General features: G+C 48.2%; 1 protein-coding gene across 2 annotated transcripts; it reads right to left on the minus strand.

Moving 5' to 3' along the window:
• Positions 1 to 30: 30 nt before the first annotated feature.
• Positions 31 to 23,444, minus strand: TFIP11 (tuftelin interacting protein 11). Of its 2 annotated transcripts, none has more exons than XM_082416293.1 (13): positions 23,298 to 23,444; positions 21,399 to 21,619; positions 9,163 to 9,316; positions 8,699 to 8,855; positions 7,406 to 7,533; positions 6,842 to 6,994; positions 4,790 to 5,317; positions 4,563 to 4,669; positions 3,746 to 3,914; positions 3,090 to 3,333; positions 2,497 to 2,639; positions 1,885 to 2,050; positions 31 to 441 (listed from the first exon to the last, which is right to left on the minus strand). In XM_082416293.1, the coding sequence occupies exons 2-13, from the start codon at positions 21,608 to 21,610 to the stop codon at positions 86 to 88; spliced, it is 2,517 nt and encodes an 838-aa protein (XP_082272419.1). In that variant the 5' UTR covers positions 21,611 to 21,619; positions 23,298 to 23,444; the 3' UTR covers positions 31 to 85. The 2 variants fall into 2 exon arrangements, with proteins under 2 accessions (XP_082272419.1, XP_082272420.1); XM_082416294.1 differs by lacking the exon at positions 23,298 to 23,444 and adding an exon at positions 22,028 to 22,493.
• Between the last annotated feature and the right edge of the window lie 3,739 nt (positions 23,445 to 27,183).

Below are 27,183 nucleotides of genomic sequence, written 5' to 3' on the forward strand. Positions count from 1 at the left end.
TTTCAGAGTGAGCGGGAAGTACGTCGGCTATGACTTAAAATACTGTTTGTTTATTCACAAGTCCGTCCGTGGCAGGTGCCGCGGTCTACTTGGCCATGTCAATCAGGCTCTGCAGGGAGGTGGGCACCCAGGTCTTCTCCCCCTGCACGAACACCACGCCCCGATCGATGTAGATGACAATGCGGCCGAAGGTGTACAGCTGCTTTCCTTCGTGTCGCTTCCCGATGACGGGCATGAAGACGATGTTGTGCTCCTCAGCCTTGGTCTCAATGAGGTCTTTGAAGTTCATGGGCACGGAGCTGGCAGCCACGCCGATGCCTCTCTGGGCCATGTTCTCAGCCTCCCGTCGCTCCTGCATGGCCTCGTACTGGAAATCCTTCCTGCGCTCCGTGTGGGTGAGGTAGGCGATGTTCTCCCGTGCTCCGGGCTGCATGTAGGCGCCTGGCAGATACAGAGAGGGGGTGAGGGACAGGTCCCAGCGTGACAGAGGTGGAGACGCCGACTCGGCCTAGGGCTGGGTATGCCACAGGCGCCGTCTCCTAAGGCCTCCTGGTGCCTCAGAGCGCTGGTTTAAAATAAACCAGCTGATCAGGCACCTTGGGGGAAGTGTGGCCAGCTGACTGCAGTCGCATAAAAATTTCTGGTTAACACCTAACAAGCAGAGATTATTAAATATTCCACATAATAAAAAAGCATCAGCAAGGGATTTATTCTTATGGGCCGGAAACCTTGACAGTCATTAGCCACTGTTCTGTTCCCTTCTTGCTAGATTCTTCACTCCACACTTGCCCCAGGGCAGCTTTTAGAACCCTGAAGACATATGGCCTATACTAGTTACATATTTAACTTACCCATACAGGCCCCCAGCCCTGGAAGAACTTTACTATATCTGGGGAGCTGAAACACAGATGTTTCAGCTTCACAGATGAAGGGATAATACAGGACCACAAATGCCCAGTGGTAACAGGGGGGTACAAATGGGGAACTGTTCCGGGAGCTTGGGGTCAGGGTGGCTGAGGAAGGATGGCTAGAGTATGAGAACAGAGATGGCCCACTGATGTCCCTGGAAGGACCTGGGTAAGTAGAGACCATAGACACATATTTGCCTCATTAAATGCAGGATGTGTCTATGAATTCTAACTGCGTTTTCATGTAATAGGCTAAGTAGAATTAAAGCCTCGGGAAATTACAATCCCAGCTGCCACTCTGTAGTTGTGACCTTGAATGAGCTCTTGACCTTGTTGAGCTTCTCTGTGAAACACGGCTAGACTAGGTGCTCCACTGGCCTTTGCTGTGAGATGTGAGCACACTCGTAACACAGGACTGGCTGAGCAGCCCCCAAACTGATACAGGCAGAGGGGCTTCCCTAGAACTGAGTAGTTTGGGAACAGATGGGAAATGGACCAGTCGGCTGCCTACTTCTGACACACCAAAGACACCGCCTGCTGAGTACCATCCACGAACAGTAACTTGGTCCCCCTCGGTTCTTAATAAAAACCTGGAAGTGGGTCCTTCCTACTGCTTTACAGGTAAAGAACACGGGCTAAAGAGGTTAAGCAGCTACTAAGTGTTAGACTGTCACCCTGCTCCACACCATGAGCTGTTACACTGGAGTGGCCACAGAGCGCCGGCCAGGCAGACGTGCCGAAGAGCCCAGACCCAGCTTAAGTGAGCGTCCATTCAGGAAGAACGCCCCCTCCCAGCCCCAGGGGGTGGGGGAGTGGCTGCTAGCTAAACAACTATGTGATGGGTCTTGTGGGCAAGAGTCTGTGTGCCCTGGAGGCAACGGCGAGCCCACCGGTACCTGAAAACTCTGTGTCATTTCCACGCTCAGAAACGTGGAGCTCAGGCCCAGGACCTCCACAAAATGGAACCCTCACTCACCGACATTGGAGGACACCGCCCTGTTCATGATATCAAGTGCCTCGTTAAATTTGTCCTTGACGGATGGGTGCGCCAGCACTTGGTCTGAGAACATGGACTTCCAACCCAGGTACCACTTGGTGATCTCCTCGTAGTTTGGGCTGTTACTGAGCCAGGAGCACAGCACCTGCCAAAAGGGAACAAATAAGAAACCTGCATCCACAGTGGCAACAAATGGGAGCAAAACTTCCAAAGGGGCCACTTGTTTTGTTTGGGTCCTGCTCCTACAAGCTGATGATACCTGCAGGGGTTTTAGGGGGTCAGCTCGGTAGCTAAGTGCCCTGCGTGTAAACTGCACCTCGGCCTCCCACCCACACAAGCGATACCAGCCCCCACCTTACAGGGCTGTTGTGAGGAGTGGGGGTGATCAGACCAAGTGCTTAGAACAGCATCGGGCGCGTGGCAAATATCCAGTAAAGTGGTAAAGTGCTCGCTCGCTGTTCCTGCCCGCCTCATTCTTACCTTGCCGTGTAGTTTATCTTCACTGTGTGGCCACAGCACTGCCACCCAAGTGACTCCAGTGACTCCCTCCCTGTCCCCAACGCACCCCCAACAAAGCGAAACAAAGCGTACCTGAAGCCACTTGGGGAAGAAGTGCTTTTCAAGAAGCCCCACCAGGCTGGAGACAGAGATCATCCCTTCCCAGTCGATGACCCAATAAAAAGCATCCATGTGCTGCTGGTGGGGGTTGATAACCAACTCCCCGAGGCACATCCCTGGAAGAGAAACCCAGCCTCTAAGGCAAAGCCACACAGCAGTGGCGTCACCAATGTCGGCCTTCGATCTGCTTTTAAAGGTCAAGTTGAAGCTCTCTTGGCAATTCTTAAAAATTGTTTTCTTCTCTAATCCAGAAATAGCTCTATTTTTAGCTCTATTTTTAGAATCCAGTATGACAAAAATTTCAGAATACCTGTGGCTATACTGTCAGCAAAGGCCCGAACCGGACCAATCAGGAGGCAGGCAGGGTCTGATGCAGTTAGTGCAGAAAGGGGCCTGGTTAACGTATATATTCGGCCTCAGTGCACAAAATGCCACCTCTTATACTGAGAAATATCATGCACTCAGAGCTTGAAGGCCATGTTTTTAAGCAGCACCATCATTACCGCCAGACACAGAAACCAGGCACCGACGCTGCTCGACCTGGATGCATCTCCCCGGTTCCTTACCCAGCTTGGGCACTATGTTCTTGACCATGAATGCTTCCCAGGAGCCAGGGGTGAAGACATCTTTCCAGGGCTGGAGGATGAGCTTGGCCGAGGAGTCGCTGGGGTGCCACTTCTGCAGGGCGCTGGCCAGCTTGCTGCGGATGGGGGAGTAGAGCGGCTCCAGGCGCGCCTGCATGAGAGGCAGCCACGGGTGGATCCACGAGTGGATGGGGACGGTGTCTGTCAGCGGGTTCCAGTTTTCCACCTGCAGGAGGAGTGGGGGAAAGGCAGCAGTTCACGCGGCCTGTGGGGCAGTCACACAATGACCCCCGTGCTCTCCTGGCCGAGGTCCCCGTCCTTGGCGCGTGTATGGGCGACACGGTCTCCATTACGTTTTCCCCAAACAGGGACACCGACCCACCAATAGACCCATGCAATTTGTATTAAATCTCAGAAATGGCACAGTTCTGATTTTATTAAAGAAGCCAAGTAAATGGATTCCCTATTAAGGGGGGGTTTTGGGGGAAAGTGCTGAGCAAAGGGCTGGAGTTAACATTACAGAACAGTGGCCGTGTTGGTGAATTCTGGGCATTGTAACAGCAGTGAGAGGATGGAGAGAAACGCGAAACGAATCCCCGTGCTTCCTGATGACAACCGTTTCCCACGCCCGGCCCCACCTCCTTCTGCAGCTTGGGGAAGACGAGCTGGTCCAGGATGTTATCCAAGATCCACACGGGAATGATGTGCACCCAGCTATCCAGGAAGTCCACCATCGGGTCACAGTTCCTCGGCTGCCAGTGAGTGACGATATTTCGAACAAATGGCATCCAGACTTCCCATATCAGCCTATGTGAGAAAGGCAGAGGGCGGCTGGCCCAAAGCACTGACCGGTTTCCACGTGTGCAAGGTACACCACCACCCACCTCTAGGGTAAGAATGAAAATGGCAACAGCGGGGCAATCCAGTCACAGAAAACCATCGGACCGGCCCATGTGTCGGCCAGACGTGCGCCTGCCTTGACCCTGCTCTCCCAGCCGCCCACTCGGCCTCGGGGCCTGTCTCCTCAGTAGCACCCGCCTCCCTGGCAGGGCTGCTGCTGGGTCCCGCCCCCACCCCCAAGCGCCGTGTGCTTCCCCAGCTGAAGCTCTGTCTGCACAGCCGACGCCCCTCATGCTTTGGATCACAGCTTCAACGTCACCTCCCCTGAGAGGCCTGTGCCCCCCCCCCCACAGGTACGCATACACAGGTGGGCACCCTTGTCATTCTCTACTGCTGGACCCAGGTGGCAGCCTGGGTTTATCTATCCACTTCCTTGGTTACCACCTGCCTTTTCCCCTCATTGAAGACAGGCCGTCTCTTCACTCCCAGGGTACGGCAGCACGCAACACAGGCAGATCCTCAACGGCCACTTGACAGGTGTGGGGTGAACCGAGCAGCACCGGCACGTGGCCGAGGGCTCACACAGGCAGTACCCCCGTCCCCCCCGAGGAGCACCTGTGGAAGGCATCTGCCGAGAGGTCCTGCCCGCCGTGGGACAACAGCTGGTCGTTCTCCAGGAGGCTTTTCCACTTGGAGATGATCTCGGTGCCGTACGTACAGTCCTGAGGAGAAACACAGCAGCTGAGAGGCAGCCGGCTGATGGCCCCCTTGCCCCCTGGACCGTCTCGCACCCAGGCCTGCCCCGGAGGAGAGGCAGCGCGGCGGGCTCCCCGCCCACTCACCTTGAGGGGGTCCCACTCCTTGAAGTAGTCCTTCATGAGCGGGTAGACGATGGCCACGGCCAGGTCCACGCGGTCGGACATCCTGTACTCCTCGTAGTACTTGTCCTGCAGCGTCTCGAAGATGCGGGCGCACTCGTCCAGGGTGAGGGGGTCACCGCAGCCGGGCTGCAGGCGCCGCTCGCACTCCTCCACGAGCTCCAGGACCTTGCTCAGGTTGGAGATGACCCGCTCCTCGTGCTCCAGGACCTCCGACATCTTCTCCAGCTCGTGGGACAGGTTGACCACCATGTCTCGCTCGTACTGCAGCTGCCGGTCGTTCTGGATGATCTCCTGCTCCGTGAGGTCGATGAGCAGCTGCAGGTTGTGCTCCAGCTCGGGCAGCGTGAAGCCGGGGGCCCTGGCCTCCTTGCCGGGCTGGGGCGGCTGCTGTGCCTGCAGCGGGAGCCCGTCGTCGGGGACGCTGTGCTTGTGGCTCATCTGGCTGTAGCTGTAGTAGACCTTCTGCTCCCGGCCCGTCATGTCTATGACCTTGGAGAAGCGGCAGGGGGCACGCGGGTTAATGCTCACCACTGCTGCCCTGTTAGACACACACCTGAGCCCGGGGAAGGCACGACGCTAGTGGGAACGTGTCAAAACCCCACCGTTCAGCAGAGCTGGAGAAGGGCGGTGTGGGCCTGGTGGGGCCTGGGCTGCGCCAGATTGGAAGAGACTCCAGGGACAAAACAACCAGGTACAACCAACCAACCGATTCTTGACTCGGTCCCTCTGGACCAACCGGATGGAGAAGACTTTTTAGCAAAACTGATGAAATATGAATGTGGACTATTTAGTTGAGATGAAAGTCTACTTTCATGGAAAAGTAGAGGCTGTACTGATCAAAGCAGGCAATGGGACAACATACACAATCAAAATATCGTATTTTGGTAAAAAAATGCATATTTAGACAAAAACACCTGGAAGGATGTACATCACAGGTGTGAAAACCGGTCATTTATGGGAAAGGAAAGTAATTCTAATATTTTTGCCTCTATTTCCTAATTGTCTAAAACGTACTGCATACTGCTCTGTAATAAGTTGTTTTTTTAATTTAAAAACAACATGAAACATACAGAAGCCACAAAGGCAACCGAGGAAATGAGCTAACTTCAACGTCTGAAGGCGACTGAGGAAACGAGAACGTGGCTGTGCTGACACAGAAGCTGCGCCGTCACCTGAGGTGAGAGTGTAATCTCTGAACCACCCGTATCAGGAATACCTGGGGGAAAATAACTGAGCATGAGCCCTCAGGCCCCGTCTAGATCTACAGCCTCAACATCTCCAGCTGTGACCTGGGCATCTGCACTTCTCACCAGGTCCCCAAGTGACCTGATACACAACACCCTGACCTTTGAGAACCCCACTCGACTTTCCGTAATACACACACACTGTATCTCCTATGCTATGTCCCCTACAACAGACATCTGTCACCAATGTTCTCTGGCCACTAGGAACAGTAATGGAAAAGCCTCAGAGACTATCTGTACAGAACAGTGGTAATCATCTTAAATGCAATGCTGGGATGCCCTGAGGGCCCACTCCTGCTCGACAAGTGAGTTAGTGCAACCTTCCCACGATTTAAGAGCCTTGAAGACTTTAACCTGGTGACTGCACTTCTAGGAATCTGTCCTTAACAGCTGTAAAACAAAGACAAGCCTTTATACACAAACTAACCTGCCCCAAACCAAACCAGAAATGTTAACGGTCTAGCAAGAGAATGACAGGAACATCATTAAATTCACTGACAGCAAGCTCGAGAAAGCTGGGGACATGGTTCGATTTAGCACTCTCATGCCACAAGGAGCGCCTGGCACAGGGCTGGGACGGCGATGAGCCTGGGCGTGCGTGCAGGGAGCGGGCACAGGCTGCGCCACGCCACAGATGCAGCACGCGCAGACCCAGGATGCAAGGCCAGCGGGAACCTTACGCGCAAATGTTCGGTGACTGCTCTGGTGTGTGGGTAACTTCGTGTCTTCCAAGCCCCCATCCTGGACCAGGCATCCACGGGCCCCGTACCTTGACCTGAGAAAGCTCCTTCTGGGGAGCAGTGAGCTTCTTGCTAATCCTGCCCTTGGCTTTCAACTCTTCCACTGTCTTGTAAGAGTATTTGGGCTTCTTCTTGCTTCCGCTGGGGTCTTTCCTCCACTGGCTCAGCTCCTTCTGAAATTCCTGAATCAGAGGGATACAGTCCATCACAAGAAGAAAGGGCCACTTTTTACCACAGGTGGGGTCACTGAGACTTTCACAAGGTTCTGTGCCAAGGACCGTGCTGTGTAACACTGAACCCAGCCAAGGACGCTGCTTGACACCCGCTCCCCGCCCTTACCAATGCTGAGACCCCTTCCCCACACACCCACCCTTATGTTCTCCCCAGGACTTCCTGGCACTACTGCTCTTTCCAGCCACACTGTGGTCACTTGTCTACTGCGTCCCTGTCCACCAGGCTCCACACCCGTTCAGCGTGGGACACCAGCCTCCAGCACGGTGAATGGCGCACGGTAGCTGAGCAAGTGAGCGAGCAGATGAACAAACACCAGCTGAGAGGGGCACAGACAGCACCCGGCCCGTCTCCTGACTCACCTCCTCGGCTTCTTCTTCAGAGTCAGCCATGGGGAAGTCTTGCAGGGGCTGAGTGGTGCGCTCCGAGCCGTATGCCCCCACAGCGCCCTTCCCCTTTCTCTGCTTGGCTTCGATTGGGTTGATGATACCTGACAAATTTCAGCAAGACAGAGACTTCAGGTCTCGGCAGTTGCCATGTGTGTGAGCCACTCAGGGGGACCGCACTCCTGGGTCCTTACTCACGACGACGCACCACCCAGGAAGGAGAGTGCACTTCCGCCCTCACAACACTGTTCCGCTCCCGGTGACCGCGAGTGTCCGTGCATTTATGCTGCCACAGAGCAGTGTGCTGATTTCACCCTATGTATGTCCTAAATACAGATTTCCATTTCCACTTGGATTCATTTTTTTAGTGGATGGGAATATTCATTTATGACTGGAAACTCTGGCACAGTAGAGTCTACACTTTGTTAATTTGGAAGCCTATTAATACAGAAAGGGCAGTAATTCAGATAATATATTAATTCTGATTAAACTGAGGTGAAGCTGCCATTTAATATGAAACTCCACCTATTTTACTTAGTACTTCATGTCTCCCATGCTTAACTTGTTCTATAACATGTTTAAGCCTTGGAAATAAATGTGTCTTTCCTGTAAAAAAGTTTACAAACAGGACTACAACATTTCAGTGAAGAACTGCCCTCACCCCAAACTTCCCACCACACCCCTCCCCGCTAGTACTGTGGAAATGCCACATTAGAACGTCCCTCACTCTCATTCCAGGTCACCTTTTCCATCTTCACTCAAGTCCATGGATTTTTCATACAGCTAATAGTTACCTGTCCTGCCCCTTTGTGAGCAGGGACCGCAGACTCATATGCCTTGAGGGCCCAGAAACATTAACAGGAACAAGGAAAGTGTGCTGGGGTGTGGAGAAGGCTTCCAGAATAAGGCCGTGGCTGCTACCTGGGGCAGGAAGATTCAGCTAAACCAATCACTGCCAAGCAAATCTAGAATTCAGATTTTAAAATACTGGCAACCAGTTTGATTTTTTAGAAACACTGGGCGGGCCAGAAAGAAGCCTGTTTTCAGCCTATCAGCCTGCAGCCTATTTGAACCCTGACCTCTCCCTCCTGCTGAAGTAAGTGTATTTTATGTAACTTGAGTTCTGATAAAGTGCGGTGGCTTGGAGCACAACTGTCACGTGCTGCCAGAAAAGCGAAAAAGCCGAGAAAAGGCAAAGCACGCCCCAGCTGCTCCTCCGGCCTCTGCCTGGGCGCCCTCGTGTGAGACCGTGGAGCGGGGGTACCGCACCTTGCGCATTCTTCCCGAGGCCTCTTCCGGGGACATAGCCCATCTTCTGAAGAAGCTTCTGTCCAATTCCTTTTGTGTGTCTTTCCCAGCTGCCAAAATCCATGAAAGACTTGGTGCCTCCTGCAAAACCTTTCTGGCTGGGTTTAAAATTGCCACCCTGAAAAGAAGAAGAAAAATCAAAAGAAGGAAAAACCTAAGAAAGAAAGCTTGGCTGATGGGAATGTGGCCTGGCAGTCACAGAGCATTATGAAAAGTATCCTATTGTACAAACGAAACATATCTGTGATGTGTCTCAGGAAAGAGACAAGACTGCACTGCACATACCACCCCTCAGGGAAACCTGCCCCACAGGGAGAGACCCACAAGACCGGCCTCCAGCTGAACCCCTCCCCCAGCAGATGCTTGGGCCAAAGAGATCTTCCAGGGATATTACTAAGGTCACAATCCTTCAATAAAAATGCTACCGTTTTTAACTTCTTTGGTCCGAAATCCTTAGGAAATTCATCCTGCTTCACAGGTTTCTCCTCATCGTCGGAGCCTTCCAGCTCCGGCTCTTCTGCCGCCCCTTTCTTGAGCCCCGCGCTGATGAAGTTGACTGGCGCCGAGTAGTCGCGGGCCCTGCGGGCAAACACAAGGCCCCACGGGGTCCATGAGAACTCTCTGCAGGCATCCCTTGTAGCAGCTTTGCTGGCCAGAGAACTCCTTAGAGTGGACCTCGTGGGTTCCATTTTAAAGACCAACCCATTGACTTGTATCAAAAGGGCCCCAATAATCACGTTTGACGTTTTTGCCTGATGTGTTCAAGTCAACTCCGTGGCTTAAGAGTTACCAATAACAGAGTTGACTAAAAATTGTAAACATGATGTGACTGTCCACCTTCCTTTTACGTTTTTGAAAAATTAACTTACTTTAAAAAGCATTTGTGACACTGAGTCAAGATGGCAGAGTAGGAGGATGTGGAGCTCAGCTCTCCCCATAATACATCAGGAATACATGTACAAATGGAACAGTTCTCAGAGAACACCTGCTGAACACCAGCAGAGGACCTCGGACACCAAAAAGGACAAGAAAGAGCTCTGCATAACCAGGTAGGACAAAAGAAAGACAAAAAAAAAAAAAAAAAGACAGGCCCTGCGCCCCTGGGAGGGAGCTGAAGGAGAGGAGAGGTCCCTGCACCCGGGGAGGTCCCGCCACCGGCGGAGAGATCGGCTGGGACAGAAAAGGAGCTTTGGAGGCTCAGAGGAGAAGGCAGCAACCGGTCCGTGACAGACAGGACAGAGTGAGAACTAGGCGGACGGTCTGTGCCACAGCCCTACGCACCCCAGCCTGAGGCCTGTGTCTGCTGGGACGGGCAGGGGCTGGGTGCCCGAAAGTGGGGTTTAAAGAACAGACCCGGTGAGAGGACTGCTTATGGCTGTGCAGAGACAGGCCGTAGGGGTGGGAGTGCGGAGCTCTGCAACCAGGAATGCTGGTGGAAGCAGCCCAGGCCGCCACAGAAGTGAAGTGCCTTTTTTAAGAGGCACACCAAGCGCAGGGCCACCACCGTGGCCTCTTCGCCGACGCGCAGCCCCTGCCTCCCTGGGCTCTGGGAGGGGCTCCTGGCTCATGTGCTCCAGCAGCCTCGGGAGCAGATGCCCGTGGGTGGCCCACACGCAGAGGAGGGCCTGAAGCCACAGCTGAGCCCCAGGGGCCCTGAAACTACGGAAGAAGAGCTGAAGTCTCTCCTTGCGGCTGCGTGAACTGGATTTACACCTCCACTGACGGCTTTATAAATTCAGCTCCTGCTGAACATCCGAGTGGACGAGCGCCCCCTCAGCTGAAAGGCCTGGCTTCAGCAGCCAAGGGCTCTGTGGGCACGTACACGCGGGGCTGGGCCAGGCCGGAGTCCGAGCTGCCCCCACAGCAGGTCCAGGTGCAGCACCGCTGCGGGTCCTGGGATTCAGTGCATGTGCGCTGGTGGCCCGGTGAAAACAATGCCTGAGAGTCACCGGGGCCAACTGCCAGCACACCCACAGTTAAGGTGGGACCAGTGCCAACAACAGCGTACTTTGTGAGCCCACGCAACAGGGAAAGAGTGACACAGCAGAGCACATTCACAGGTGAAAGCGCCAATGGAGGAATACTCAGTGGCTTCTCTCCCAGTGGGAGGGCTCCAATCCCACCTACCTTGCACCGCAGATCAGAAACACAGCTCAGAAACAGATCTGGGGGCTTCTACTCCAACAGCTAGGGAGCAAACCCTGCCCCTGACATGGCAGTGACAACCACAGAGCAAAGAGGAGGCCTCACTTGATAGCCAGTGTAGGCTCTGGTCACCACAACATCAGTCACACCACCTATCAAAGGGATAACGGCCAGCATACACTGAGGAAAGAGGTGGCAGACATCCATACTAAAGGCAGCACTTGCACTAAAAAAATATTAAACCCACGCAGGCTACACAGGGACATTGCCACTTAAAAATAGCCTTCCAGGGACTTCCCTGGTGGTCCAGTAATAAAGAATCCACCTCACAATCCAGGGATGTGGGTTTGACCCCTGGTCAGGGAACTAAGATCCCACATGCCATGGGGCAACTAAGCCCGCACACCACAACTACTGAGCTCACACACCTCAACCAGGGCCCGCATGCTGCAAACTACAGAGCCCAGCACTCTAGAGCCCGTGCACCACAACAAGAGAGACAAAACCCACATGCCACAACTAGAGAGAAGCCCACACACCACAACAAAGAGCCCATGCACCACAACGAAAGATCCCGCATGCCTCAACGAAGATCCCACATGTGCCACAACTAAGACCCGACGCAGCCAAAAATAAATAGTAAATGAAATAAATAAATAAATCTTAAGGAAAAAAAAATTGCCTTCCAAGACAGTCTGAGGGTCTGGCGCCAGGAGGAGGAACCCCCAGGGCATTTAGCTTTGAAGGCTAGTGGGGCTGGAGTGCAGGAGTTCCACAGGGCTGGGGAAACAGAGACTCTACTCTTGAAGGGCGCACACAAGGTCTCACGTGCACTGGGACCCAGCACAAAGCAGTACCTCCATAGGAACCTGGGCTAGACCTACTTACAGGTCTTGGAGGGTCTCCTGGGGAGGCAGGGGTCAGCTATGGCTTACTGGGGGGGCAAGGACACTGGTTGCAGAGGCCCCAGGGAACACTGGTCAGTGTGAGCTCTCCTGGAGGTCCCCATTTTGGCACCAAGACCTGCCCCCACTCAACAACCTGCAGGCTCCAGTGCTGGAACGCCTCAGTCCAAACAACCAGCCAGATAGGAACACAGCCTCACCTGTCAGCAGAGAGGCTGCCTGAAGTCGTACTGAGCTTAAAGCCACCTCTTGACACAGCCCTCCCCACCAGAGGGAAAACACCCAGCTCCACCCACCACAGGGCAGGCATCACTCCCTCCCACCAGGAAGCCTGCATAAGTCCCTGGACCAACCTCACCCACCAGGGGGCAGACACCAGAATAAAGAGGAACTACAATCCTGCAGCCTGTGGAAAGATGACCAGAAACACAGAAAGACAAAATGAGATGACAGAGAAATATGTTTCAGATGAAGGAACAAGATAAAACCCACAAGAACAACTAAATGAAGAGATAGGCAATCTACCTGAAAGAGACTTCAGAGTAATGATAGTAAAGATGATCCAAAATCTCAGGAAAAGAACAGAGGCACAGACCGAGAAGACACAAGAAATGTTTAACAAAGAGCTAGAAGATTTAAAGAACAAACAGATGAAGGATACAACAACTAAAATGAAAAATACACTAGAAGGGGGACTTCCCTGATGGTCCAGTGGTCAAGAATCCGCCTTCCAATGCAGGGTACATGGGTTTGATCCCTGGTCAGGGAACTAAGATCCCTCATGCCACGGGGCAACTAAACCTGCGTGCCTCAACGAGAGAGCCCACGTGCTGCAAACTACGGAGCCCACGCGCTCTGGAGCCCATGCACCACAACTAGAGAGAGAAAACCTGCACACTAAAACTAGAGAGAAGCCCGCGCAGAGAGAAGCCCACACGTCACAATGAACAGCCCACGTGCAACTAAGGCCCAATGCAGCCAAAATAAATAAATAAATATAAAAAAGATACACTAGAAAGGATCAATAGCAGAATAACTGAGGCAGAAGAACAAATAAGTGAGCTGGAAGACAGAGTGGTGGAAATCACTGCCACAGAACAGAGTAAAGAAAAAGAATGAAAGGAAATGAGGACAGTCTCAGAGACCTCTGGGATAACATTAAACACACAAACACTTGCATTATAGGGGTCCCAGAAGGAGACGAGAGAGAGAAAGGGCCTGAGAAAATATTTGAAGAGATTATAGCCCAAAACTTCCCTAACATAAGAAAGGAAACAGTCAACTCCAGGAAGTGTAGAGAGTCCCATACAGGATAAATCCAAGGAGGAACCCACTGAGACACCTATCAATCAAACTGACAAAAATTAAATACAAAGAAAAAATATGAAAAGCAACAAGGGAAAAGCAACAAATAACAAGGGAATCCCCATAAGGTTATCAGCTGATTTTTCAGCAGAAACTCTGCAGGCCAGAAGGGAGTGGCACGATATATTTAAAGTGACAAAAGGGAAAAAAAATCTACAACCAAGAATACTCTACCCAGGACTTCCCTGGTAGTGCAGTGGTTAAGACTCTGTGCTCCCAATGCAGGGGGCCTGGGTTTGATCCCTGGTCAGGGAACTAGATCCCACATGCCCACATGCAGGCAGAACTAAGACTTCGCATGCCACAACTAAGGAGCCGGCAAGCCTCAACTAGGGAGCCCTCAAGCTGCAACTAAGGAGCCTGCCTACCACAACTAAGACCCAGCGCCACCAAATAAACAAACAAATTAATTAATTAATTTAAAAAAAAAAGAATACTTTACCCAGCAAGGCTCCCATTCAGATTTGATGGAGAAATCAAAAGTTTTACAGATAAGCAAAAACTAAGAGAATTCAGTACCACCAAACCAGCTTTACAACAAATGCTAAAGGAACTTCTCGAGGCAGAAAAGGTCACAAACAGAAACAAGAAAACTATGAATGGGAAAGCTCACTGGTAAAGGCAAACATACAGTAAAGGAAAGCAATCATCCACACACGAATATGATGTGAAAACCAGCGACCGTGAGAAGAGGAGAGTACAAATGCAGGAAATGGGAAATGCATCTGAAATTGAGACCAGCAGCTTAAAATAACCTCGTGTGTGTGTGTAGGCTGCCACATCAAAACCTCATGGGAACTGCAAACCAAAAAACTACAATAGACACACACACAAAAAAGGAAAAGCAATCCAAACACAACACTAAAAATAGTCATCAAAGCACAAGAGAAGAAAACAAAAGAAGGAAAGAAAAAAGACCTACAAAAACAAACCTAAAACAATTAAGAAAATGGCAGTAAGAACATACATATTGATAATTACCTTAACTGTAAATGGATTAAATACTCCAACCAAAAGACAAACACTGGCTGAATGGATACAAAAACAAGACCCATAAATATGCTGTCTACAAGAGACCCACTTCAAATCTAAGGACACACAGAGACTGAAAGTGAGGGGATGGAAAAAGGTATTCCATGCAAATGGAAATCAAAAGAAAGCTGGGGTAGCAATACTCATGTAAGACAAAAGAGACTTTAAACACTGTTACAAGAGACAAGGAAGGACACTACATAACGATCAAGGGATCAATCCAAGAAGAAGATATAACAATTATAAATATTTATGCACCCAACATAGGAGCACCTCAATAGATAAGGCAAATGCTAACAGCCATAAAAGGAGAAATCGACTTTACAGCCCACTTTTATCAATGGACAGATCTTCCAGACAGAAAATCAATACGGAAACACAGGCCTTAAATGACACATTAAACAAGATGGACTTAATTGATATTTATAGAGCATCCCATCCAAAAGGAGCAGAATACACATTCTTCTCAAGTACACATGGAACATTCTCCAGGATTGATCACATGCTGGGCCACAAAGCGAGCCTCAGTAAATTTAAGAAAACTGAAATCATATTAAGCAACTTTTCTGACCACAACGCTATGAGATTAGAAATCAACTACAAGAAACAAACTGTAAAAAACACAAACACATAGAGGCTGAACAATATGCTACTCAACAACCAACGGATCACTGAAGAAATCAGAGAGGAAATCACTCAATACCTAGAGACAAATGACAACAAAAACATGACAATCCAAAACCTATGGGACACAGCAAAAGCAGTCCTAAGAGGAAAGTTTATAGCAATACAATCTTACCTCAGGAAACAACAAAAATCTCAAATAAACAACCTAACCTTACACCTAAAGCAACTAGAGAAAGAAGAACAAACAAAACCCAAAGTTAGCCGAAGGAAAGAAATCATAAAGATCAGAGCAGAACTAAATTAAATAGAGACAAAGAAAACAACAGAAAAGATCCATGAAACTAAAAGCTGGTTCTTTGAAAAGATAAATAAAACTGAAAAACCTTTAGCCAGACTATCAAGAAAAAAAGGGAGAGGGCTCAAATCAATAAAATTAGAAATGAAAAAGAAGAAGTTACAATGGACACCACATAAATACAAAGGATAAGAGACTACTACAAGCAACTATGTCAATAAAATGGACGACCTAGAAGAAATGGACAAATTCTTAAAAAGGTACAATCTCCCAACACTGAACCAGGAAGAAATAGAAAATATGAACAGACCAATCACAAGTACTGAAATTGAAACTGAATAAAAAATTCCCAACAAACAAAAGCCATCCAGGACCAGATGGCTTCACAGGCAAACTCTATCAAACATTTAGAGAAGAGTTAACATCTATCCTTCTGAAACTATTCCACAAACTTGCAGAGGAAGTAACATTCCCAAACTCACTCTATGAGGCCACCATCACTCTGATATCAAAACCAGACAAAGATATCACCCAAAAAAAAAAAAAAAAAAGAAAAAGAAAGAAAATTACAGACTAGTTTCACTGATGAACATAGACGCAAAATCCTCAACAAAATACTAGGAAATCAAATCGAACAATACATTAAAAGGATCAAACACTATGATCAAGGGGGATTCATCCCAGGGATGCAAGGATTCTTTAATATCCGCAAATCAATCAGTGTGAAACACACCAACAAGTTGAAGAATAAAAACCATATGACCATCTCAATAGATGCAGAAAAAGATTTTGACAAAATTCAACACCCATTTATGATAAAAAAAAAAAAAAAGAACTCTCCAGAAAGTGGGCATAGAGGGAACATACCTCAACATAATAAAGGCCATATATGACAAACCTACAGCTAACATCATACTCAACGGTGAAAAGCTGAAAGCATTTCCTCTAAGATCAGGAACAAGAACAAGGATGTCCACTCTTGCCACTTTCATTCAACATAGTTTTGGAAGTCCTAGCCATGGCAATCAGAGAAGAAAAAGAAATAAAAGGAATACAAATTGGAAAAGAAGTAAAGCTGTCACTGTTTGCAGATGACATGATACCATACATAGAAAATCCTAAAGATGCTACCAGAAAACTACTAGAGCTCATCAATGAATTTGGTAAAGTTACAGGATACAAAAATTAATACACAGAAATCTGTTGCATTCCTATACAATAATAGAAGATCAGAAAGAGAAAGAAACAACCCCGTTTACCATCATCAAAAAGAATAAAATATCTAGGAATAAACCTACCAAAAGACCTGTACTCCGAAAACTTTAAGATGCTGATGAAAGAAATTGAAGATGACACAAACAGATGGAAAGATATACCATGATCCTGCATTGGAAGAATCAGTATTGTCAAAATGAATATTCTGCCCAAGGCAATCTACAGATTCAATGCAATCCCTATCAAATTACCAATGGCATTTTTCAAAGAACTAGAACAAAACATTTTAAAATTTGTATGGAGACACAAAAGACCCCAAATAGCCAAAGCAATCTTGAGAAAGAAAAATGGAGCTGGAGGAATCAGGCTCCCTGACTTCAGACTATACTACAAAGCTACAGCCATCAAGAGTATGGTACTGTCACAAAACCAGAAATACATATCAATGGAACAGGATAGAAAGTCCAGAAATAAACCCACACACCTATGGTCAATTAATCTACAACAAAGGAGGCAAGACTCTACAATGGAAAAAAGACAGTCTCTTCAATAAATGGTGCTCAGAAAACTGGACAGCTACATGTAAAAGAATGAAATTAGAACATTCTTTAACATCATACACAAAAATAAACTAAAAATGGATTAAAGACCTAAATGTAAGACGTGATACTATAAAACTCTTAGAGAAAAACATAGGCAGAACGCTCTCTGACATAAATCGCAGCAATATCTTTTTCGATCTGTCTCCTTGAGTAATGGAAATAAAAATAAAATAAACAAATGGGACCCAATTAAACTCAAAAACTTTTGCACAGCAAAGGAAACCATAAACAAAACAAAAAGACAACCCACAGAATGGCAGAAAATATTTGCAAACGATGTGACCGACAAGAGATTAATCTCCAAAATCTACAAACAGCTCATGCAGCTTAATATCAAAAACAAACAAAAAAAATCAAAAAATGGGCAGACGACCTAAACAGACACTTTTCCAAGGAAGACATATATATGGCCAAGAGGCAATTGAAAAGGTGCCCACAATCGCTAATTATTAGAGAAATGCAAATCAAAACTACAAAGAGATATCACCTCACACCAATCAGAATGGCCCTTATCAAAAAATCTACAAACAGTAAATGCTGGAGAGGGTGTGGAGAAAAGGGAATCCTCCTACACTGTTGGTGGGAATGTAAATTGGTACAGCCACTTTGGAGCAGAGTATGGAGGTTCCTTAAAAAACTAAAAATAGAGCCATCATAAGATCCAGCAATCCCACTCCTGGGCATGTATCTGGGGAAAACCATAACTCAAAAAGATACATGTACCCCAATGTTCACTGCAGCACTATTTACAGTAGCCAAGACATGGAAGCAACCTAAATGTCCATTGACAGATGAATGCATAAAGATGTGGTACACACAATGTTCACTGCAGCTCTATTTACAATAGCCAGGACATGGAAGCAACCTAAGTGTCCATCAACAGATGAATGGATAAAGAAGATGTGGCACCTATATACAATGGAATATTACTCAGCCATAAAAAGAAACGAAGGACTTCCCTGGTGGTGCAGTGGTTGAGAACCCGCCGGCCAATGCAGAGGACACGGGTTCGAGTCCTGGTCCGGCAAGATCCCACATGCCATGGAGCAACTAAGCCCATGCGCCACAACTACTGAGCCTGTGCTCTAGAGCCCGCGAGCCATAACTACTGAGCCCGCGTGCCACAACTACTGAGCCCGCGTGCCACAACTACTGAGCCTGTGCTCTAGAGCCCGCGAGCCATAACTACTGAGCCCGCGTGCCACAACTACTGAGCCCGCACACCCTAGAGCCCGTGCTCCGCAACAAGAGAAGCCACTGCAATGAGAAGCCCGTGCACCGCAACCAAGAGTAGCCCCTGCTCGCCACAACTAGAGAAAGCCCACGCGCAGCAACAGAGACCCAACGCAGCCAAAGATAAAATTAAATTTAAAAAAAAAACTAAAAAAAAAAAAAAAAAAAAAAAGAAACGAAATTGAGTTATTTGTAGTGAGGTGGGTGGACCCAGAGACTGTCATACAGAGTGAAGTAAGTCAGAAAGAGAAAAACAAATACCGTATGCTAACACATATATATGGAATCTTAAAAAAAAAAGGTTCTGAAGAACCTAGGGGCAGGATAAAGATGCAGACGTACAGAATGGACTTGAGGATGTGGGGAGGGGAAGGTAAGCTGGGACAAAGTGAGAGAGTAGCACTGACACATATACACTACCAAATGTAAAATAGATAGCTAGTGGGAAGCAGCTGCATAGCACAGGGAGATCAGCTCGGTGCTTTGTGACCACCTAGAGGGGTGGGAGGGAGACGCAAGAGGGAGGAGATATGGGTATGTATGTATATGTATAGCTGATTCACTTTGTTATACAGCACAGACTAACCATTGTAAAGCAATTATACTCCAATAAAGATGATTAAAAAAAAAAGATGTGGTACATATATACAATGGAATTTTTTTACTCAGCCGTAAAAAATAATGAAATAATGCCATTTGCAACAACATGGATGGACCTAGAGATTATCATACTAAGTGAACTAAGTCAGACAGACCAGAGAAAGACAAATATAATATGATATCACTTATATGTGGAATCTAATTAAAAAAATGACACAAATGAACTTATTTCCAAAACAGAAACAGACACAGAGATCTGGAAATCAAACTTATGGTTACCAAAGGGGAAACGTGGGGGGAAGGGATAAATTAGGGAATTGGGATTAACATATACACACGACTGTATATAAAATAGATAAGTAATAAGGACCTACTGTGTAGCACAGAGAACTCTACTCAATATTCTGTAATGACCTATATGGGAAAAGAATCTGGGAAAAAAAAAAGCATTTGTTTCAGACACTATTTCAAGTAGAAAAATCAAACAAGAAAGACACTCTCATAAATCAAAATCATAAATAAGTAAAATATATTGAGAGATTATATGAATGTAAAGTATATTAGCAATTATATCAATCAGATTCTTAGAAAATCTCATCTCCATTAAATTTGTTTATGAAAACTAAAATACCTAAGAGGGACTTCCCTGGTGGTCCAGTGGCTAAGACTCCGTGCTCCCAGTGCAGGGGCCCAGGTTGGATCCCTGGTCAGGGAACTAGATCCCACATGCTGCAACTAAGAGTTCACACACCGCAATAAAGATCCCACATGCCACAACTAAAATACCCCGCATGCCGCAACTAAAAAGATCCTGCGTGCCGCAACTAAGACCCGGCGCAGCCAAATAAATAAATAAATAAAAATAAAATATTAAATAAATAAATTAAATACCTAGGAAATCAACTCCGTGAGATGGAAAGTATTGATTTTAACCCTGAATGCCTCAAGAACAGTAGTTACAATAAGTCATTAGCAACAGTTCCCTTTTGTATGAACTGGAGCTGATAGCTTTCTATTGTGTAGTTAAAGGGAGAGAAAAGATTCCAAAGAAAAACCCCGGGAATATTGCAAAATAAGGTGATGCTTTACAAAATGACTAACCTAGTAAATAAACATCCCCATGGCAGCAGTAAAATTCAGAGAATTTTTTCCTAAGAGATGCAATATAGAGCCCAACTCTAGAGTCAGATAGGCCCAGATTCTCACAGCTTAGCTGCGTGACGTTTGGCTGCTGTTTCTTAATCTGTAAAATGGGATGATAATAATGGTACCTTTCTCGGACTTCCCCGGTGGTGCAGTGGTTAAGAATCTGCCTGCCAAATGCAGGGGACACGAGTTCAAGCCCTGGTCCGGGAAGATCCCACATGCTGCGGAGCAACTAAGTCTGTGCACCACAACTACTGAGCCTGCGCTCTGGACCTCGCGAACCACAACTACTTAGCCCGTGTGCCACAACTACTGAAGCCCACGCACCTAGAGCCCATGCTCCGCAACGAGAAGCAACCACAATGAGAAGCCCGCGCACCGCAACGAAGAGTAGCCCCTGCTTGCCGCAACTAGAGAAAGCCCGCACACAGCAACAAAGACCCAACGCAGCCAAAAATTAAGTAAATTAATTAATTAAATAAATGTATTTACTTATTTTAAAAAAATAAAAATAAAATAATGGTACCATTCTCATAAGGCCAATGAGACGAGGCCTGTGAAGAACCCATAGATTTTGGCTGCTATTATTATCTTATGATCTTGCAATTCTTGACCCCTGATCTATGCATTGTCCGCTGTTAGATTTCTTGCCAGATGAAAAAAGGTTGAACTGATCTCTGCTCTTTCTCCCCAGTTTCCTTTGTGAAAAATGTACAATATCAATGGGCTGGAGCCTCCAAGCCTCAGGTGGGGACAGGGAGACAAACCCAAATCTACTACACACTCTGGTCAAGTGAGTTGCAGCCAACACACACACGACTTCACACCAAGGAGGCGGCTTTCAGCCTGAATCCCCATCCCTGTGCTGCCTGCCACCTTAGCCCAGGTCTCCAGCACCTCTGCCAGGACCACTGCCTGGGCCTCCTCACAGAGCCCCCTCTTCCACTGTGGCTCCCCGCCAACTTTGCACATGAGCAAAAGGGTCTTCTACCCTTCTTCCCAGGTCATACCCTCTCTACACAAACCCACGGCCTCTTCTCAAACTATACTCCCCACTCTCTCCCCGCTTCAGCCCACAAAACCTCTCGTATCCTCATGGGTGCCCTGCTGCCTCCCATCAAGGGCCTTTGCTTACTTGTGCCTCCCCTACCGGCCAATCTTCCCTGACCTCCCAGAATAGGTCATACTCCCTAAAATGTGTTCCCCCTCAGGTCCTACATCAGTTACACCCTTCCATTGTGTGAGCCTGTCTCCATCCACTAGAGTCTGGGCTCCTGGAAGGCAAGGACTGGGTCTACAGCACTAGGCTTAATACACATAACTGCTCACTTAACACCAACTGATGATCCACCAGTCAGAGAGCAGCGCTCTAACCTAAAGTGGAACTGGGCTCCCGAGCTGATGTCGCAGCTAAGGGACTCAGTGAGGCCGGGAGAGAAATTTACTTAGCGGGGTAGCTGCCCAACTCCTAGGAAAGCAGCCTGTGCCAGCCATACCGTTTGCCTCCAAAGCTGGGCCTCTCTTCATCCGAGTCTCGCTCTGCCCACACTCCGTAGGTGGCCTCTTCCTTGGTCTGCCAGTGGCGCTGCCGGTTGGGGTTGAATTCATTCTGGAGATCCCAGTCGGTGATCTCAAAGTTCTCCCGCTCGTCCTCGTCATCCATGTGGCCTTGGCCTTCCCCGTCCCGGTACAAGTGGGACAGTGACATGCCCTGTCACTAAAGGAAGGGATAAAAAAAGGTACAGTCTGTGACAAGTCCTGGGAGCAGCAGAAGGCTTCCCTGTGAGTTCCTACTCCTTGCTGCCTTCAAAACGTCCTCCAAACTAAAATTCACTAACATCATTGTTACAATTCAATAAAGCAGACACTAAACACATATTGTAGAAAACAACAGGTACTAAAACAGGTGGAACAAAAGACCAGTCCCAACAGTCCATGTGATTCTTAAGCACGTATTTCCTTGTCAATGTCGTAAGACATCACACACACTCACATACACACAAACCACATAAAAACAGCTAAGGAAGTATGCTGTTCTACGTATTATTGCCTCAGAAATGAGGCAGACATCTTCCTGGACCCCAGATTTTATTAGTTTTTTCTATTGTCGAGTAAAGAGTTTCACCTGGACCTCTGACAGTCGCAGCACAGTGAGTTTTCTTCGAAGATGCTTTCTGAAACACATTATTTGATGAGAACCTCATCAAATGAGCCTTAGTTTTCCTCACAAACCATGAACCTCTTCTGAGGCGCCAGGAGGCAGTAGTAATTATGAACACGGCCTTAACAGTACACAGCTGTGAAGTGGAATACAGACATCATCTCAGGGTAGCTGGGTGATGAGATTCAGCTGTCTCTTAAGCGGATTAACTGCAGTACCAACCTTAGAGCATGCTTGTAAGGCAGATTCAACGAGATGGTGCTTTAAAATCACTTAGCTCCCAATAAGTGCTCAAGGAAGAGCTTGTTATGGTAATCCCATGATTAGGTTCAGAGCCCTTCCTATTATTGGATTCGGGAATGAGCCGAGCAAAGTGACTGTGAAACCAGCTGCTAAAATCACAGCCCGAGTTCAAATCCCCACTCTACCAGGTACTCCGTGTATGAGTATTAAATGCAGATGAAGTGCCACGCATGGGCCACCACACAGCAATACATTCAATATATGACAGCACTGTGATTCGCCTCTAGCAGTTGCTGCAAACAGCCTTCAGGGACGGGGGCTGGCTACTTCCCCAGGCGGTGTTAAACTCTGGTCAGCTCTGTTTGAAACTTTTCCCTGCTTACTCTACTCACTGGTGCACTGGTTGGGTGCTGCCGGTCCCAGCCTCATCCAGGAGCGCAAAAGAGGGAAACATTCTCAGAGGAGGCGGGGAGTCCCAGATACATGGGAGTCACTAACACCGCTGCCTCCTTGGGCACAGAGCATGCGGGTAACCACATAGTTGTCACGAGTTATAGAGCCCCCGGGGGGTGCTAAGCACTTGCTGGACGCTTCAGGCCGATAATCTCATGTAGGCATCAAGACACTTCTACGAGAAAGGTACTACTAGCGTCCTCAAGCTTCAGATTAAGTAAAACGAGGCTAAGTTAAATAATTTGCCCTAAGTTCCACGGCTGGCGGGGCTCGAAACCAGGTGGGCCTGAAGCCAGGGCTCGGGTGTCTCCCTGCCATGCTGTCCAGGCCCCGCGGTGGAGACTCGGTGCCTAACTCGGCCCAGGCCCCGACTGCCCAGTGACCCCGAGCGGCCCGCCCCTCTCCCCGCCTCGGCAGAGCCGTCTGCGAAAGGGGAGCGCAACTGGCGAGGCCGAGGCCCACCTCCCCCGAACCGCAGCCCCCACTCCCACTGGCACGGAATCCTCCGAGTCCCCCGCCCAACCCGAGGCCCGCTCACCTCTCTCCTGCTCAGCGTATCAAACACAACTGCCCGCTCCGGGATAGAAGCGCGCCGAGTCGGGGACGGAACCCGGATGAGCCGGGACAGGCGCGCCGGAAATGACATTTCTCGACAGCGGAAATGTCGCGCCGGTTGCCATGGCAGCAAGGGACCGCTAGGGCGGCTTTGGCTCTAGAGTGGCTGAGCTACTAGGGAGGGTTTTCAGGGCCCGGAATAGCGGAGGGCTGATTTCCCTGTCGCGCCCGCTTCGTGGCGACGCCCAGCCTGTGACGACGGGTGTGGACGTCGTCGAGCCACCCTAGCCTAGGGAGACTCCTTTGCCAGCCTGAGATTCTAAATCTGAAAAATGGGGATATAGGACTAGCTCATGGGATAGCTGTGTGTGAGACATTTGCGGGGGGCGGGGGGCGAGTTAGAGGTGAGGAACGGGACATGACATTCAAATAGGAATAATGAAGGTCAAGACTGTCTCCTGGGTCTTTGGGTCTCTCAGTATAAGCACCGTCGTGGGCACAGATCAGTTGCCTTATACAGGTGTTTGAGGGAGTGAAGGAATGAATGGGCAAACTCTAGAATTCCCAAGTATTCCCGCCAGAAAACCTTTCCATTCTCTTCCTTTCCAACAGGTTGGTAAATAAATCCATTCAATGATCTAATAAAAATGTACTGAGGGCCTACACTGTGCTAGGCTCCAGGGATCCAGGGAACAAAGAGGCACCAGGCACTCCCAGAGAATCCCTCACCAGCTCTGAACTCTGTGTGGGTACACAGACTCCAGAGTTCCGATCTCAGCTCTGCCACTTACAAACTGTGGACCTCGGGCAAGGCATTAATTACATGTTAAGCCTCAGTTTTCTCTTCTGCAAAACGGTTGAGATAAAATATGTAAGCAATTAAAACTGCACCTGGTACGTAACAGGTGCTTAGGGAGTGTTAGCTGCTAATTTTTGCTTTGTTTTCTCTCACTCTCTCTCTGTGTAAGATGAAAAGATCCAGGAGGCATTGTTAGAGTATACACAGAGCACTGGACTTGGAGTCAAAAGACTTGGGTCTAAGTTCCCATGGTTGTTATTAATTAAACGAGAACCTACACGAAGCCAATTACATGCCAGCCTCTTGGGAACAGGGACGGTGACTTAATGGTCTCTGTATCCCAGTGACATGTCCAGTCCATGTGCCTTACACATAGACACATAGTACGTACTCAGGAAAGAATCTGGAAAGTGAGGTTTTAGTAGAGAAGGCGGGGGAGAGAGTCTTACAGACTCAAAAGTCCACTACGGAGCAGAGTGAGGGAAACAATGGAGACAAGATAAACCATGTTGAGCCTGGGCCTGAAAATGTATATGCTTCTATTTGTAAGTCAAAGTCAAAAATAAAAATAAGCCTGGCTTCTCAGTAGCTATGTCCATAGCTTTACAGCAGATTTTTATGGATCTGAGTTACTTCGCTCTTGACGGACTGATGCTAGTGGATTTGTTTCACCAAATGGACCCTACCATGTGGCTTCTGGAAAAGGAAACCTTCTGGATGGTTGTGGGGTCATTGAGAATACAGGCTCTGATCAAGTGTGTGTCCCCTAGAATAGGGCGAATGGGAATCACGTGATAGGATGTCCTGAGAAGATCGAAGCATCACTCCTGTGATTTCCTGCCAAGCTGCATAACCTGAATGGAATCATGAGGATACAGAAGGCAAACTCCATTAAAGGGACTTCTACAAAACAACCGGTCTGTCATCTTCAAAAGTGCCAAGGTCATGAAAATGAAAGACCCTACAACTGTTCCAGACTGAAGGTGACTAAAGAGACATGACAACTAAATGCAACACATGACTCTGAACTGGATCTTTTTGCTATAAAGGAAGTTATTGGGGCAGCTGTCAAAACTTAAACGGGGCCTGAGGTTTCCATGGTAGTGATGTGTCCATGTTCATTTCCTTAAATTGATGGTTGTCCCGTGGTTATGATGGAGAATGTCATTGTTTGTTGCAAATACTAAAGTATTTGGTGCAGGGTGGAGGGGCATCACATAGGCAACTTAATCTCAAACGATTAAGAGAAATAATGTTTTCTCTATGTACTTAGAATTTTTTAAAAGTTAAGGTTCTGGAGTAAAACTTTAAGGATCCAAATCTCCACTTTGCTGCTTCCTAGATATGGGACCTGGGGCAGGTTGCTTTGCTTCTCTACACCTCAGTTTTCCCACCTCTAAAATGGAGATAAAGATAGCACTGCTCTAAAAAGGTTGTTCCCAGGACCAAAATAAAAAGGGGGAAGGCTAATTAATGCATGTAAAACTCCTGGCATAGTAAGATCTTCTTAAATGGTTGTGGCTATTTTCATTTAAAAGACCCAATCTCATATCTCTGCATAGATGGTCTCTAGCTTCAAAGATCAGTGGTTTTTCCAGACTTTTGGACTCAAATGCACAGCCTCAGGAAAAGCAAGGAGAGAGGCGGCCAGCGGTGTAGTTTCAGGATCTCATACCCAGCCTGGTCTCCTGGCACTGCCCAGATAAACCCTTGATTCGGGACCCAGGGACATCCAGGCCCATGTCTAGATTTCCAGTGAGGTGCTCAGACATGTAGCCTTCCCAGGAGGGGGTTGCCAGGCAATAAGGTTCCTCAGCAGAAGCCTGGCAGGGCTCTCGGACAATCATTGGTCCATCCCTCCCTTCTCACAGAAGAGGCAACAGAGGAGGCCACGCCACAGGGGAGGTACCAGGGCCACATAGAGAATTGAAGGACAGAGTCAGACCAGTCCTTTCTCTGCTACACGGTGCATGCACCCACCCACATCATTTCTGTCCACTTACTTGAGCTAATACTTATAGAGTGACTACTGTCTGTTCAGGGTCACAAGGACCTCTGCACATGCCATCTCTTCGATTCCTCAACCTTCCAAGGTCGTTTCTAAGCCGAGTCCACACTCCTAATCACCCCTTAGGCAGCTCACACCACACAGCACTGTTTCCATATTGCCTTCAAAAGATTTGGGGGGGGGGGGAAATCCTCACTCAGTTACAACTTTAAATAGGTTGGTACCATAGAAACAATCTGTAAGTGGCATTTCAAAGATGATATATTTAAAGTCTAGCACAAGTACCTTTTCTGGGACATTGACATTCTACAGTTGCACATGGCTTAGTCTTATTTTGAGTTTTGTTCACAAAAATATATATGTCCTGAACTTGGCAGAACTGAAGATCCAGATCAGCTGAGATTAGCAAATTTGGTTTCCTTTAAGTGTTTCTTACAGATGGTGTCTACCCTACTTATCTTTCAAGAATTTGTGAACACTATCCTTTGATAGAAAGCTGGGATGAGGTTCTGCAGGCCTGGGACATTATCTGTAAAGCAAGCATCCTCAAAAGGACACAGGTGAGGTGAGCGGAAGTGACACTGCACCAGCTCCAGGCATATCCCTTAACTGCGTGGCATCTACTCTGGGGGAGCCCAGCCGCCATATAAGGAGTCTGCCTAACCATGCTACAAGGAAGTCCAGGCTTGCCACACGGAGAGGCTACATGATAATGACACCTCCAGATGCTACAAACATCCCAGCCCAGGCACCAGACATGTGACTGCAGGAGCCTTCGGTGGACAGAAGCCCCAGCCACCATCTGACTATGAGAACCACTGAGCTCGCTCTAGTTAACTCCTAGAACTGAGAGATTCAACAATAAATGCTTTTAAGTCATGAAGCTGGGGGCTGTTGAGTCACGCAGCAATAGATGGGTGGAACAGTGATCGAGGCCGGATGTCTTCTGTTAACGCTTGAGGGGTGATCGTGAGCTTCCTGCGTCCGTGACTCCATCAACTACCCATCCCACCTCCGTCTCAAGACAAGGAGACAAGAGCTGCCTCACACTGCAGGCTCATC

The sequence above is a fragment of the Balaenoptera physalus genome, assembly GCF_965194825.1.
Source record: "Balaenoptera physalus genome assembly, chromosome: 12".
Taxonomy (NCBI): domain Eukaryota; kingdom Metazoa; phylum Chordata; class Mammalia; order Artiodactyla; family Balaenopteridae; genus Balaenoptera; species Balaenoptera physalus.